At 39.6% G+C, this 17,149-nt stretch overlaps 1 protein-coding gene across 11 annotated transcripts in view; it reads right to left on the bottom strand.

Annotated features, from left to right (window-relative positions):
• The window catches only part of CCDC141 (coiled-coil domain containing 141), a 213,691-nt gene that overhangs the window by 94,502 nt on the left and 102,040 nt on the right, over positions 1-17,149 (bottom strand). For all 11 annotated transcript variants that reach the window (XM_044932914.2, XM_044932920.2, XM_044932926.2 and 8 more), the window contains one exon: positions 185-379. In XM_044932914.2, coding sequence (XP_044788849.2) covers positions 185-379 — 195 coding nt within the window. The remainder of the gene's footprint in view (positions 1-184; positions 380-17,149) is intronic.

Genomic DNA, 17,149 nt, shown 5'->3' with positions numbered 1-17,149 from the left:
CACAGAGTCTCTTAGTTTTAGTTACGGAGGGGAATATATTTTAAAAGCTCCTTTTTGCTGCTGTCAACTCTGAAACTCTATGTGGACCCGAGACTTCTGTGATGTGCGCCAGCCTGCTGACGTAACAGATCTCATACTGGTTTGCTCTTTTGACCTGAAAAGACCAACTTCACCTCACACTCACCTTGTTTGCGCTGTTAAAAAACTCATTTGCCTTTTTTAACCAGCTTTTCCTTTCCTCCATGAGCTGACTAAACTCCTCTTGAAGCTGATTCAGTTTCTGGTTAGAGAGCTGTAGGTGTTCGCTCTGCACATGCTCCTTGGAGAGGAGAAGCCCCAGCGCCTCACTCTTCAGCGTCTCGACCACAGCATTCCATTCCTGCAAGAGAGCACTCTTCAGTTGCTTTCACACATAAAATAAACGGCAATCTTGGGTAAGGCCCAGAGGACCACGGGATGTGTTGAACGTATAAGAAACTTGTCATTATTTTCAGATCATAAAGCAGTAAATGCTGCATTCTAGGTTTGAGTACCACAACACGGTAGGTTAAAAAGAGACACAGAAAAGAAGCTAAAAAAAAAGAGGGTTGATAGTAGAAAGGGGCAGGTCAACTGAGATGTGTGAGTGCTGGAGGGTCTGCTGCTGCTGCTGCTGCTGTTAAGTCGCTTCAGTCATGTCCGACTCTGTGCGACCCCATAGACGGCAGCCCACCAGGCTCCTCTGTCCCTGGGATTCTCCAGGCAAGAACACTGGAGTGGGTTGCCATTTCCTTCTCCAATGCATGAAAGTGGAAAGTGAAAGTGAAGTCACTCAGTCGTGTCCGACTCTCCACGACCCCATGGACTGCAGCCTACCAGGCTCCTTCGCCCATGGGATTTTCCAGGCAAGAGTACTGGAGTGGGGTGCCATCGCCTTCTACGTGATGGAGGGTCTAGTTGCCCTGAACTCAGGTCACCTGCCATTTCCCTTAACACTATCTGAAAATATACCCCAAATATGGTCATTTTTTGGTATACCAGCATTTTTCAATCTCTAACTCATTTTTACCTTTTATTCACTTAAGTAGTATAAGGACCTCTCTCTCCCACAGTTCAGTCTCCCTGGAAATGTAGGCAAATACACACAAGAAAGGAAGGGAAATCTCATAATTTATGGCTATTGTTTGTGCATCTGCCTATACTTAGAACTGAAATCAAGATCTGTTCTTTTCCACAAAGTTAATAGCTGTTATTGTGCAGTACTCTCTCCTTCCTGACCCTGGCTTCACCTCTCAATGTTTCATGATCAATGATTTTTAAACATTTCAAAAAGCGAAAAGAGGCAGTTTTCTACTTTCTACTGCATGAGGGTGAAAAACACTAAAGGTAAAACAGTAAACAGAGAAGAAAGAAAATAAAGAGTTGAAGTACACCAAAATATTAACATTCAATCTATTAGAAGGGAAATTCAAATTTCTTGCAAAAGAACTGAAGCCATATATAGTTTCATAGAATAATGCTTATCTCCAACATAGGAGTCTTGTCACTGAATTTTCTGGTACCCATGTCAGCTGAGACTGAGCTGTAAGCATAGGCTGTTTGCTAAGGCATCAAAAATTAGCAATGAATTTTAAAAGCCACAGTCTGACTCTATCCTGGCTAGCTCTGCAGTGCAAAATGTCCTGTTAATAAATTACACTTGTTATATTATATTGTATAAAACATAATTTTAGTGCAATTTACCACCATTATTTTCATTCATTTCACATGACAGCTAAATACTGTGTACCTGGGACCATGCTAGGAATATAAAGAAAAATTAAAATGTAGTTATTTCCTTTAACAATACATAAACTGCTGTTTTATGTAATATTACATATACTTAACATTATTAAATATATGCTGGTTCTACAAACACACAAATATACATACACAAAATTGTAGTATTTCAAATCACAGTTGGTAGAAGTTGGAAATAGAAATAGTGCATATTATTTTATGGACTCCATATAACCTCTTCTAATAACGGTGCAAGAGAAAAATATTTTGATTAATGGATGCAAGAATAAGTACTGCAAATTAACAGAATGGCAATTTTTTGACTACCAATTATAAGGTATGGTTTGTAATATTAGCCTTCACAAACTTAGGTTACACGCTATTATTTTCCTAGTATTTAAACAGGCTCAAAGGAGTATGTTATTCAAGGTTATGTATCCAGTAAGTGGCGGAACTAGGACTATTCATAGGTCTGCATACGATGCTACATTCCAGGGAATTGAGGGGAAGGAGACTTCAGAATCTTCAAATTTCTCAGTGAGTACAAAATGACCACTCTTAGGCATGAAGATGGGCTACATGAGTTCTCAAAACTCTTCTTCTTTTAAGAGCTATCTGTCCCCACTTAAGGACTGCTAATATGTGCCATGACATTATTTTGTAAAGCACTGTAAATATCCCTACCACTTAAAAACAATTATCTTAACCTTATTGGGAAAAGCAAATATTTCTAGAGCAGTTAGCATAATTTTTGATCACATAATAGGCACTCACTAAATATTAGTCCCACTTTTCTGCCCATCAATTTTACCATGGTTCATTAATGCCCTAAAGTTTTTCATTATTTATGGGAATTCCTGTTTCCTAGTTCCAATATAACAATAGTAGAGGCTTTCTCCAAATGTTATTGGTCAGTGTTGTGTATTGGTCAATAACATGAGGTAAACAAAATAAAGCACGTTTCTTTACTGTAACACTTTTCGGTACTTTTACAATGTTAACTTGCATTGCCCATCAACAGAAAATTGGATTAAAGATTTACTGAGCATGGCCCCACCATCAGAACAAGACCCAGGTTCCCCCTCGGTCAGTTTCTCCTATCAGGAAGCTTCCATAAGCCTCTTATCCTTCTCCATCCGAGGGCAGCCAGAATGAAAACCACAATCACAGAAAACTAACCAATCTGATCACGTGGACAACAGCCTTGTCTAACTCAATGAAACTATGAGCCATGCCATGTAGGGCCACCCAAGATGGATGGGCCATGGTGGAGAGTTCTAACAAAATGTGGTCCACTGGAGAAGGGAATGGCTTAACCACTTCAGTAGTCTTGCCTTGAGAACTCCATGAACAATAATGAAGAGGCAAAAAGATAGGACACTGAAAGATGAACTCCCCAGGTTGGTAGGTGCCCAATATGCTACTGGAGATCAGTGGACAAGTAACTTCAGAAAGAAGGTAGAGACAGAGTCAAAGCAAAAACAAAAACCAGTTGTGGATGCGACTGGTGATGGAAGTAAAATCCAATGCTGTAAAGAGCAATACTGCATAGGAACTTGGAATGTTAGGTCCCTGAATCAAGGCAAATTGGAAGTGATCAAAGAGGAGATGGCAAGAGTGAACACCGACATTTTAAGAATCAGCAAACTAAAATGGACTGGAATGGGTGAATTTAACTCAGATGACTATATCTGAGTTATATATATTATTATATATATTATATATTATATCTACTACTGTGGGCAAGAATCCCTTACAAGAAATGGAGTAGCCATCATAGTCAACAAAAGAGTCTGAAATGCAGTACTTGGATGCAATCTCAAAAACGACAGAATGATCTCTGTTCATTTCCAAGGCAAACCATTCAATATCACAGTAATTCAAGTCTATGCCCTGACCAGTAATGATGAAGAAGCTGAAGTTAAATGGTTCTATGAAGACCTACAAGACCTTCTAGAACTAACACCCAAAAAAGATGTCCTTTTCATTATAGGGGACTGGAATGCAAAAGTAGGAAGTCAAGAAACACCTGGAGTAACAGGCAAATTTGGCCTTGAAGTACAGAATGAAGCAGGTCAAAGGCTAATAGAGTTTTGCCAAGAGAACGCACTGGTCATAGCAAACACCCTCTTTCACCAACATAAGAGAAGACTCTACACATGGACATCACCAGATGGTCAACACCAAAATCAGATTGATTATATTCATTGCAGCCAAAGAGGGAGAAGCTCTATATAATCAGCAAAAACAAGACCGGGAGCTGACTGTGGCTCAGATCATACTCCTTATTGGCAAATTCAGACTGAAATTGAAGAAAGTAGGGAAAACCACTAGACCACTCAGGTATGACCTAAATCAAATCCCTTACAATTATACAGTAAAGGTTAGTCACTCAGTCGTGCCCAACTCTTTGTGACCCCATGGACTTCAGCCCTCCAGACTCCTCTGTCCTTGGGATTTTCCAGGCAAGAATGCTGGAGTGGGTTGCCATTTCCTTCTCCAGGGGATCCTCCTTACCCAGGGATTGAACACAGGTCTCCTGCACTGCAGGCAGATTCTTTACCGACTGAGCTACAAGGGAAGCGATTATACAGTGGTAGTGACAAATAGATTCAAGGAATTAGATTTGATAGGCAGTGCCTGGAGAATTATGGATGGAGGTTTGTGACAATGTACAGGAGGCAGGGATCAAGACCATCCCCCAAAAAAAGAAATGCAAAAAAGCAAAATGGCTGTCTGAGGAGGCCTTATAAATAGTTGTGAAAAGAAGAGAAGTGAAAAGCGAAGGAGAAAAGGAAAGATATACCAATTTGAATTTAGAGTTTCAAAGAATAGCAAGGAGAGAAAAGAAAGCCTTCCTCAGTGATCAATGCAAAGAAACAGGAAAACAATAGAATGGGAAATACTAGAGATCTCTTCAAGAAAATTAGGGATACCAAGGGAACACTTAATGCAAAGATTGGCTCAATGAAGGACAGAAATGGTATGGACCTAACATAAGTGGAATATTAAGAAGAAGTGGCAAGAAGAAGAACTATGCAAAAAAGATCTTCCTGACCCAGATAATCACGATGGTATGATCACTCACCTAGAGCCAAACATTCTGGAATGTGAAGTCAAGTGGGCCTTAGGAAGCATCACTATGAACAAAGATAGTGGAGGTGATGAAATTCCAGTTGAGTTATTTCAAATCCTAAAAGATGATGCTGTGAAAGTGCTGCACTCAATATGCCAGCAAATTTGGAAAACTCAGCCGTGGCCACAAGACTGGAAAAGGTCAGATTTCATTCCAATCCCCAAGAAAGGCAGTACCAAAGAATGTTCAAACTACCACACAATTGTACTCATCTCACACACTAGCAAAGTAATGCTCAAAATTCTCCAAGCCAGGCTTCAACATGTGAACCATGAACTTCCAGATGTTTAAGCTGGATTTAGAAAAGGCAGAGGAACCAGAGATCAAATTTCCAACATCTGTTGGATCATCGAAAAAGCAAGAGAGTTCCAGAAAAACATCTACTTCTGCTTTATTGACTATGCCAAAGCCTTTGACTGCGTGGATCACAAGAAACTGTGGAAAATTCTCAAAGAGATGGGAATATCAGACCACCTGACCTGCCTGTTGAGAAATCTGTATGCAGGTCAGGAAGCAACAGTTAGAACTGGACACAGAACAACAGATTGGTTCCAAATAGGAAAAGGAGTACGTCAAGGCTGTATATTGTCACCTTGCTTATTTAACTTACATGCAGAGTACATCGTGAGAAATGCTGGGCTGGATGAAGCACAAGCTGCAATCAAGATTGCCGGGAGATATATCAATAACCTCAGATATGTAGATGACACCACCCTTATGGCAGAAAGTGAAGAAGAACTAAAGAGCCTCTAGATAAAAGTGAAAGAGAAGAGTGCAAAGTTGGCTTAAAGCTCAACATTCAGAAAACTAAGATCATGGCATCTGGTTCTATCACTTCATGGCAAATAGATGGGGAAACAATGGGAAAGATTTTATTTTTGGGGGCTCCAAAATCACTGCAGATGCTGACTGCAGCCATGAAATTAAAAGATGTTTGCTCCTTGGAAGAAAAGTTATGACCAACTTAGAGAATATATTAAAAAACAGAGACATTACTCTTCCAACAAAGGTCCATCTAGTCAAAGCTATGGTTTTTCCAGTAGCCATGTATGGATGTGAGAGTTGGACCATAAAGAAAGCTGAGCACTGAAGAATCGATGGTTTTGAACTGTGGTGTTGGAGAAGACTCTTGAGAGTCCCTTGGATGGCAAGGAGATTCAACCAGTCCATCTTAGAGGAAATCAGTCCATATTCATTGGAAGGACTGATGCTGAAGCTGAAGCTCCAATACTTTGGCCACCTCATGCGAAGAACTGACTCACTGGAAAAGACCCTGTTGCTGGGAAAGATTGAGGGCGGGAGGAGAAGGGGATGACAGAGGATGAGATGGTTGGATCGCATCATTGACTCAATGGACATGAGTTTTGAGTAAGCTCTGGGAGTTGTTGATGGACAGGGAAGCCTGGCATGCTGCAGTTCATGGGGTTGCAAACAGTCAGACTTGACTGAGCAACTGAACTGAACTGAACATGCATTGAGGGTCCTGGAGTAAAATGTGGTTTGAAACACTTTCAGGGGTTGATGCTCCAGTTGGAACAATATTGAGAAACACTGTAGTTGTGGCTAAAAGCAGCTGAACCAGCTTTGGGTTCACTTGCTTTCATAAATCTTTGTTTCCTTTTTTGTTTTGTCCTAATTCCTCCTGCTACGAAATAATCCCATTTCCTATCTTTGGACCCATTCTTTCATTTTCTGTCTGTTTTAAGATCTGTGGGACATTCATCCTCAATGAACTCAAGTAAGAAATTCTTAATATATGAAGATATAATTCTTTCAAAAAATTGGCATTGACCAAAATCTTCTGTCCTCATTAGAGAAGGACCACTTAACCAATATGGAGAAGCTGATGGAGGCCCAGAGAACAAGAGGGAAGGAAAGTGAAGAGGAGGTTAGGATATGGAGAGGTAGGTTATATCCATTACATGCTCAGCCTGGTGTTGGTATCTTAACTGTCCACAAGAGAGTAGGCTTGATTCTTCTTGCTGTGTGCTAATACTGTGCTAAATGCTTTACATTCTGTATCTGTGTAATCTCTGCCATACCCCAACAAGGTAGAAACTATTATTACCACCATTTTACAGATGGAATAACTGAGTCTCAGAAGGATTAAGAACTTGCTTGAGGTCAACATTAGTAAGTGAAAGAAAGAAAGAAAGTCCCTCAGTCATGTCTGACTTTTTGTGACCCCATGGACTATACAGTGCTTGGAATTCTCCAGGCCAGAATAGTGGAGTGGCCTTTCCCTTCTCCAGGGGATCTTCCCAACCCAGGGACTGAACCCAGGTCTCCTGCATTGCAGGCAGATTGTTTACCAGCTGAGCCACAAGGAAAGCCCAGTAAGTGAAAGAGCCAGGACTTAAATTCAGCTAGCTTGACTCTAGAACCTGCTTTCTCAACCAGTATCCAGGCTTCAGCTCTGCAGAGAGGTGACAAAAAGTTCTTTTGACACCACAAAAAGATTAAATACATTAACGTAGAATTTCAGAGGTGAAACCATAAGGTCTGGATTAGGCCTTGAAACTGACAACAGTCCTTATATGACCCTGGGATCTTCTGATTTGAAATCAGAAGGCTTATTATTTCTAAATAAATAAATATATAGCTGAAAATTTACAGTCAAACTCAAGCTATATTTTGCTTAGCAACTGAACCAAAATAACAAAGCTCTTCTCTATGAATAAGAAGAGAAATACTTGTTCTCTAACAGAGTTCATAAATCTGCCTTTAGTATAAATTTTGCAAACAACATTAAAGAGAGACTTCTGGAGCACAGCCAAGTCTTTGCAAACCGACTTTAACTTTGTGCTTCATAATGTGCGGCTCTGACCTTCCAAGGGAACTGTAAAGGACCATTTTGTGCCTTCTATCTTTTCTTATTCTCTATCCCCAGTCTTCTTAATTACATTTTCACATGAACTCTATAGCAGTAAATGAAGCCAGGTTCACTCAATATTTCTATTCAATCTTCTCAGAAAATTGGTTCTGTTTTCTTTGGGCAATCTATAGGCAGTTTCTTATGTGCTTCCATACCATTCTGATAATGTATTTCCCCAGCCATTTTTCTTCTTTTTTTTTTTCAAGACAAAACTTTCCTGAGTCATCTGAATCCATCACACTATTTTAAAACTTAGTTATCCCTGTTTGTTCAGGCTGGAGGAGCCCAGTGGAGAACACTGTTGTCCGTTTTCTCTAAGCCAGTGCTGCCTGCCTGATAAGTGTTAAACTTCTGACTGGGTTTTAGTCACTTTGCAATAAAATATTTCCAGTACTAGTCCCCACCAGCAGAAAGTCAAAGCCTGCCATTTCCTTGGCTTTTCAGTTTGACAGATGGACGTGCATATCTGTGTGGCACTCTGTGTTCCTGGGTTCAGGGTGTCTCCACAGGTCACTCCATTATTTTCCTTTTTCACTCACAGTAGTAACCCTTTTAAACTGTACCTTTCAGTATTCCATTTGCTGAGGAAATTGAGCTTTTCCTGGATCTCTTGATTGAAAGGGTACTTTTAAGAGGATTAGTGCTGATAGACAAGAAAGGAAAAATGATTTCTTCTCTTCCCTCTTTTAACAGTCCCAGGTTAGCTTTCCAAATAAAATTATGGATTTGTATAAAAACTATCCAGCCAATTTTAAAAGTAAAATATTAGCCACTCCAATGGAACAGAAACAATATACTCACAATAGGTTTAGTAAGCTATTATTCACATGAAAGCTTCCCTGATGAAGTGGACTGGGTGAGTGTAAATGACCCAACACCATGTGGTAAACTATTTCATAAATTTGGCTTCAGAATGTAACTTTTAAGTGGGAGAAGAGGGACAAGAAACGACAGGGAGCATATCTGTAAACGACTAAGAAACTATCAGTTGTGGAGATGACTGGCCCACATCACACACGTCTGGCGGAAGCACGTGTCCAGCTCATGAGTAGCTCTGGCAGCAGGGCCACCTCGGAGGACATCTCATTAGATACAGCTCATTTCTCATTCAGTCTCTAAGTCTACAGTCCCATTTGGTTCAGCATCGACTGACATCAAATCACAGAACTTTACATGATTGCATTAACAGATGGTACAAACAAAATAAACCTGGCAATTTTAATCAGAGAATATTTGAAAGTCTGTTTTGAGCAGGAAATTTTTTCGGAAGAAATGTTTATGTTTTTGGAGAGCGGCAGTGAGCCCTTGAAAAGCTGAAAGTCTCTGATCGTGCTGAGCTGGATTGCAAACAGGGTGACAGTTTCTTCTCATGCCCCTTTCCGGGGCATCTGTAGCTGGCCTATACAAAAGCAAGGGTCATCTTGCTCTTGGATGAGTATCGAGTTCAGTGTCCACAGACCATCTGAACTCTGACCTCACTGTGGTACATTTCAGCAAAGACACAGAAAGATTGCAAACAGGGGAAAGCTGTGATTTTGTGTATCACCTAGAGATAAAAAGAAGTATGGTGTTTCACCTCCCAGCTGTAAGGCAGAAATCATAGCTATTGATTCGAGGAGAGACTGCAGGTAAGAGAGGAGAAATGAAAATACACTTTTTATTCCAAACTTTGTAAGTGGTCTCCAGCAGAGCATTTTGCTTTCCTGAGCCTTACTTCCCTGCTGTGCAAAAATAGCCGCCACCATTTCATACATGTTTCTGCTTCTCTAGTGAATCATCTATAAATTCAATGAATTCAATGGTGAATTGGCTGTGCTTCAAATTCCTGGATTTTAGGTCTTATTAAATTTTGGGTTTTTAGCTATATTTTCCATAATTATCTTACCAGGATTAGGACTGACAGTCTACAGCAGAAATGACAGATGTCATCAAAGTCATCTTTGAATAATAGTTCCTGCTTCCTTTTTCCTCAGTCCATTCAAATATTTCAAAAGATGCAAGGAAGAAAAAACCAAAAACATTGCTTGGAAGTTTCTTGTTTCCTTTATTCTGTTCAGTGCTTGGCCACCAAGTGGAGCCTGTGGTTCAGCTACACAGATAAGGGTGCTTGTTGCTAAGACTGAAGCAAAAGGATGTGTGGCAGAATAAATTTTCTAAATCAAATAAAATCAAAACAAATTACACTCATAAGCAAAATCTTCAAAATAACATTTGGAGCAGAAAGACATTTATTTCTTCTTCCTTGGTTCAATACAGTTTTTAGATAAAAATTTAATTACACGGGAAGTCAGGAAGAAATTGTCCCAAGATTTGTGTTGTCTGAGAATCATTATTTTTTCTTTAGTGTCTTGTCCTTGTTTTTCTTAGATTTTTGTTCCTCTTAATCACATTTTCTTCAAGTTGATTAAGTAAGGAGCAGAGCTAGATTGGGGGTATTGATATTTCCATTTTTAAAATCAAAATTAATAAAGTCTAGCTGGCCAAATTGTTTTCATCTAACACAATTTGCCTACAATCAGAGTGTGCCACTGGCTGATGAGGTGATCTCAGTTTATATTAATGTCTTCAAAAGACTTACATTTTAATTTTCTAGGGAATCTGTTGGAGATATCTTCAGGATCTCAACACACAATTCAACTACGGGGAGAATTATTGGCGAACATCAAATTATTTTGATGTTCGCTTCTTATGAAGATATTCCTAAATCAGATAGATTATGTTGGGAAGGGGGAATCCATACATTTTACCCACAAGGAACATCACATTTAGATTAGAAAGAACAATGGCTCTTAGTTGCTATGAACAAGATCAATATAAGAAAACCAATTACATTCCTATATAGCAACAATAGACAATTATCTTTTCTAATAGAGATCAAATTTATAAAAGCAATAAAAATTACGAGGCAGTCATTTGTTCAGATATGTATTTGGCAGGCCTATTCTATGCCAAGAATTCTTCTAAATACTCCATCCAGGCCAGTGAATTAAGTAGTGGGGTAAGAGGGGAGCTCCAATGTTTGTGACGGTGGTGGTGTAACATGTTTTATTTTGTCTATGACCCCAAAACTTGATAAATCAGTGCCTTGTCTAGTTAGTCTGAAGATGATCACACTGTGGAATAAAGACACACAGAGCAGGTTAGGGGACTGACAGGTGCTATGAAGAGCAGGAGCTGTGTGCAGTGTTAAATGCGGTGGTCAGGGTGGGCCTTTTCAAGTAGTGAGATTGAGCAAAGGCAGGCAGGAAGTGAGGGGATGAGCCAAGGGAGTCTCTGGACAAACAATTTTCCAGGTGGAGGGCACAGCTGGAGGCTTTCAGGTGTGAGTCTTCCTGCTGGGCTGGAGAAACAGCAAGGAGGCAGGGTGATAGAGTGAGCACCCCACGGAGGAAGCAGGAAGAGAAGCACAGTGGGTGCTGAGTGGGGGGATCCACAGGCAGGGGCTTGTAAACACTGAAATCTTTTATTCTGAGAAAAGTTGAAGCTGTTGGAAGGCTTGGCGCTTAGGATCTGATTTAATTAAAAAATAAAATAAGCGCAGGGCTGTCATTTGAGAATACTTTGGGGGTGGAGGGGTGCAAGGAGGCATGCACAGTGATTCCTGAGGAAGCTACTACAATTAGCCAGGCAAAGATGGAGGTGGGTTATTCCCCAGGACTACAGTGGAGGTCATGAGAAATGATAGGCTATTCTAGATCTGTTTGGACGACATGACCCAGGTGATTTCCTGTGAGTGAGAGGAAGAAACAAGACTCTTTTGACCTGAGTGACTGAAAGGACTGAATTGCCCTTAACTGCAATGTACAAAGCTAGACAGAAGACATTTTTGAGTGTGAAGAAGAAAAATTCAGTCTATGACATCCTCTGGATCCTCTCTGGAAAGAATGTGCTTAAGCTCCTGAAGTCAGTACTCACCACTGACCTTTAGACACACATGTACACACGTGTGCATGGATATACACTCACACAAACTCACATTCCATTAGCAAATACTCTCACAGATTTCTCCCGAATATACCCTAAGCCTTTTAGACCAGAACGGTCTATCCAAAAGGACTGTGAAAAAACAGAGATATCAAGTTGCCTATAAGCAAAATAAGATCCCAAACCTAAAAAAGCAACAAGAAGCTAAATACTCAGAAGCTTCAAATACATTTTTAAATGTGCAGATGTGTGGGTGACATACACAACCAGTGGTTCTTCTTGTTCTCGGAATGCAGAAGCAAAATGAGTGCAAAAATCAGCTACCATAAAGGTTAAGTGATGCCGTGCCTCAATCCCAGACAGCAGGAACGGCACAAAGAAGGTGCAAAACCCTTGACGAATACAACCCATTTGGTTTTCAAGAGTATTGCATAGTGACAGGTAACAAGCAACAGGACTTTTTGCGATCAAACAATGTTCATACCAATATAATTTCCCTTTACTGTTTCCCTTTACTTTGCAGATAATTCATTCAGAGTGAGAGGTGCCTAACCCTTTCCGATTATTCCCTAAAAGTCCCCTTGTGAGTTTTTCCTCTAGGTCTTTCTCAGTCTGGGTTCCCAGTTACTTACTGAACGTGGTGGTTTAGTCGCTAAGTTGTGTCCAACTCTTGTGACCCCATGGACTGTGGCCCGCCAGGCTCCTCTGAGCATGGGATTCTCCAGCAAGAATACTGGAGTGGATTGCCATTTCCCTCTCCAGAGGAATCCTCCCCATCCAGGAATCGAACCCTGGTCTCCTGCATTACAGGCAGACTCTTCACCAACTGAGCTATGAGGGAAGCCCAAATGTCATGATAGGTTCTGAACAAATGGGTAAATGAACACATGGATGAATGAGTGAATGAATTAATGAATGAAAGCAATTTAGTTTTGGAACAAATATAACTTTCTTTTCCCAGAACTTTGTTTACCCCTCAGAGGTATTAGATGTAAACTGTGAATATTTTATGGAATTATAAACAGGTTCTGAGAAAAACTCAAATCTAAAAGGGTTATTTATTTTGTTATTAGACATATGCTCTTATATTATTCATATAAGAATAAAAAAACTTTAAGTCTCTTTATCACTTAGATACAGAGTCTAAAAACATCAAACGCATAGAAATAGAGTAGAAAAGTGATCGCCATGGGCTGGGGAGGAGGAAATAAGGAGACAATGGTAAGAGAGAACAAACTTCCATCTATAAGATGAATAAGTTCTGAGAATCTAATGTAAAACATGGTGACTACAGTTAACACTGTACTATACAACTGAAATTTGCTAAGAGTACATTAAACTATATAATTAAAACAACGATAAATATGGTGATGGATGTGTTAATTAACTAGATGGGGGAATCTTTTCACAATGTTATGTACGTGTAAGAGATCATTATGATAAACAGTGTAAATATCTTACCATTTTGTGTCAGTTATATCTCAATAAAACTGAGTTCCACAGGAACTTCTAACAAGAAGACTGGAGTTAAGAAAAGGCATAAGAGTTGGAGATCTTTTAAAAGGTCCAGAAATCATTAAGATAAACCCTATATTATCATTGTGGGATTGGATAACTTCATACAAGCACAATATGAAATACAAAAAGAGCCAAATTTTAAGCATTATATGTAAAGGGAGAATGGAAGAAGAGATGGCATTGGAAAAGGTTTAGAAGGAGCCAACAGACAGATGGGAGAACCAGAGAAGGTGGATTCTCAGGCACCAAGGGCACAGAGTGCTTCAAGCCATCTGTTACTTGAGAAAGAACAGCTTTTCCTAATGCATATAAAGGATTAGTGGGAGGGGAGGTCAAGGGAAGCAGAAGATGAAGCAGTTGTATTCATTTTCTAGGGTTCATGTAACAGTACAGTTGACCTTTGAGTAGGATGGGTTTGAACTACAAGGATCTGCTTATATACAGATTTTTTTTCAGTACACATACTAGTATGTTTATGATCTGTGGTTGGTTGACTCTGTGGATGTGGTATCCCATGGATATGGAGGGCTGACTGAGAGACTCAAGCACCCATAGATTTTGGTATCTGCAGGGGTATCTTGGAAGAACCAGTGCTCCATGGATTCTGAAGGACATGTGTACAAAAAACTCAGTGAATTGAACAACAGAAACTTATCCTCTCACAGTCCTGGAGGTTCAGTTCAATTCAGTTCAGTTGCTCAGTCCTGTCTGACTCTTTGAGACCCCATGAACCACAGCATGCCAAGCCTCCCTGTCCATCACCAACTCCCGGAGTTTACCCAAACCCATGTCCATTGAATCAGTGATGCCATGCAGCCATCTCATCCTCTGTCATCCCCTTCTCCTCCTGCCCTCAATCTTTCCCAGCATCAGGGTCTTTTCAAATGAGTCAGCTCTTCACATCAGGTGGCCAAAGTATTGGAGTTTCAGCTTCAACCTCAGTCCTTCCAATGAACACCCAGGTCTGATCTCCTTTAGGATGGACTGGTTGGATCTCCTTGCAGTCCAGGACTCTCAAGAGTCTTCTCCAACACCACAGTTCAAAAGCATCAATTCTTCAGCACTCAGCTTTCTTTATAGTCCAACTCTCACATCCATACATGACCACTGGAAAAACCATAGCCTTGACTAGATGGACCTTTGTTAGAAGTCTGATATCAAGGTGTCAACAGTATTGGTTCCTTCTCAGGGCTGTGAGGATATAATCTGTTTTAGGCATCTCTCTTGGCCATGTAGATGGCTATCTTCTCCTTTTGTCCCTTTATATCATCTTCTCTCTATGCATGTCTGCCTCTGTGTTCAAATTTCCCCTTTTGATAAGTCATATTGAATTAGGGCCCACTCTAATAACCTTATCTTAACCAATTACATAGGCAATAACTCTATTTCCAAATAAAATCACATTCTGAGAGAGCAGGGGTTAGGACTTCACTGTGTAAATGTTGGTGGACCTGATGCAACCTATCAGAATAGTCACAAAAAGGTGGAGTAGTGTCATAAAGGCTGAGCAGCAATGCTTGTTTTATATTTTGTGAGAGACTAAAATATAATAGAAACAAGAGAAGGAGTGACTGAATATGAGGTATTAAGAATGAAGAGAGATACAAAATGAAGAGGTTGGAAAGGTGGGGTTTAGAAGAATGGATAAAGGCTTAAATTTGGAAAAGTGAGGAATGAGAAATACATTTGGAGAAGAGAAGTAGAATAAGAGACAAAAAGAACAGGGAAGAAAAGAATCAAGAGGTTTCACTTTGTATGATTAAGTGACTGTGAAGTTAGGTAAAGGCTGGATGAGAATTTTAAGAGACTGAAAGATTCAAACTGGTTGTTATGGGGACAAAGCAGGGAATTAACAGCTAATAAAGTGCTTCCCTGGTGGCTCAGATGGTAAAGAAACTGCCTGTAATGCGGGAGACCTGGGTTTGATCCCTGGGTCAGGAAGATCCCCTGGAGAAGGGAATGGCTACCTACTCCAGTATTCTTGCCTCAAAAAATTCCATGGACAGAGGAGCCTGGCAGATTACAGTCCAGCAGGTATCAAAGAGTCAAACACGACTAAGTGACTAACTTTCACTTTCCCACTTTCAAAGAAAAGAATTTATAAGGTTGAATGATAATAGATCATTTACTTTTTAAATAGACCTAACCCAGAAAAAGTGTACTAACTGTTTCATCTTCTTTGAGAAGCAGGAAGATGGGTGATTCTTCTTTGAGAAGAAGAGAAAATGGGTGACTGAATTTACTTACAAATAGCCTTTTTCCATGCTGAATGGTATAAAGAGGGAAGACCAAAAAATGGTGAAAGGAAAGCAGAGTAGGATGAGAGCACTTTGGGTAACGCCATAAAAACAAGTGTGGCCACAGGAGTGGAAAGGTGAAGTGAAGGCCTTTGGAGTAAAGAATATCACAGAAATCTAAGGTCACTGAACTGAATATCTCCAAATGGATGCTAAGTTAGCACAGAAAGATTATAACGATTTAAGGCGTGACTGTATTAAGACATGCTTCCCTGACAGCTCCAGTGGTAAAGAATCTGCCTGCCAATGCTGGAGGTGCAGGTTCAATCCCTGGGTAAGAAGATCCCCTGGAGAAGGAAATGGTAACCCAATCCAGCATTCTTGGCTGGGAAATCCCATGGACAGAGGAGCTAGGTGGGCTTATAGTCCATGTGGTTGCAAAAGAGTTGGACATGTCTGAGCAGCTAAACAACAACATATTAAGACATAATAACATGGCTCCTCAGGTGTCCACCTCAAATAGATTCAACTTCATTATTATTACTATGATAGTAACATTACCTTGAGTTAGAATAGTAACTTTACGAAGCCATGCTTTGTGGAAATTTTTATTTAAGGGCTGACAAAAGACAAGAAGGAGGAGGACAAGGAGAAGGAGGAGAAGGGAAAAAAAAAGAACATACAGGAAGAATGTTTATAAAAGTCATAACCAAAAAAACCAGAAAAAAATTCTAAGCATTTAAACTTAATGAGCTGGTAAAGGTTTCATAAGAAGGTGACAGCCGGTAGGTTTGAACCTAGTGATCATAGAGTACAATATTCTTTATTTGCTTTCTTAATTCATCCCCTTAGATGGGCATAAACATTTCTGAGAAACTTTCTCAGTTAAATTTCCCTTGGAAATGAAAGTACACAGTTCACTGAGCTTTAAATTAACCCATAAGTTAAGGCTCACGTATGGTTACAAAGTGAAAAATCCCATCATTTTATAGATTTTCCCCATGCTTGCAGGCAAATTCAATACTATTTATACATATTTTGCCTGCTAGTAATTAAATTGTTTCTAATTTATGTTCTGTGAAAAATGACATCTGCTTTTAATTGGGAAGTTCATTAAAAAATCAGACAAGTAAAACAAATTATTCACTAAAATGAAGACAGAGGAACTGAAATGCACTAATGCAGGTGTCTCTACTGTTTGAAGATTCAGTTAATTTCTGCCTTGAGACCTTTCCGATTCAGACTCCATTTTATTTTTTAAATTAGATGGAACATTATAAAAGTAACAAACACTTCTTCATTTTGTAGACTTTCCTTATAATCATCAGAGATGATGTCAGCTGATTAACTGAAGCAATATATTTTTAGGTGGTTATACCATTTCTTTTGCATGCCTTCAGTAAAAGAATTTGGGGATGTAATTGAAGTTCAAATAGAAGAATAGTCAGCTTCTTTATTGAGGTTAATAAATACCACAGTGAGAAGAAAACAGCTAACAATGATTGTGAAATGCTTTGAAAGAATTTGGACCACCTGGGAACTATAAATATATGAACTCTAGATATTTCTACACACTTCCTGAACCACCTAAGAGACCTACAAGCAGCTCCTTTTGTACAAAATAGTTCAGGAAAGTGCTATTTCTGTGGAAAGATTTCTATTTTTAAAAAGGAACAATCAAATTTTAAATGCTTCTCTTTT

Source organism: Bubalus bubalis, chromosome 2, assembly GCF_019923935.1.
Source record: "Bubalus bubalis isolate 160015118507 breed Murrah chromosome 2, NDDB_SH_1, whole genome shotgun sequence".
In the NCBI taxonomy this organism is placed as follows: domain Eukaryota; kingdom Metazoa; phylum Chordata; class Mammalia; order Artiodactyla; family Bovidae; genus Bubalus; species Bubalus bubalis.
Note: the sequence above shows the minus strand (reverse complement) of the source record. Positions and strands in the feature narration are given on the sequence as shown.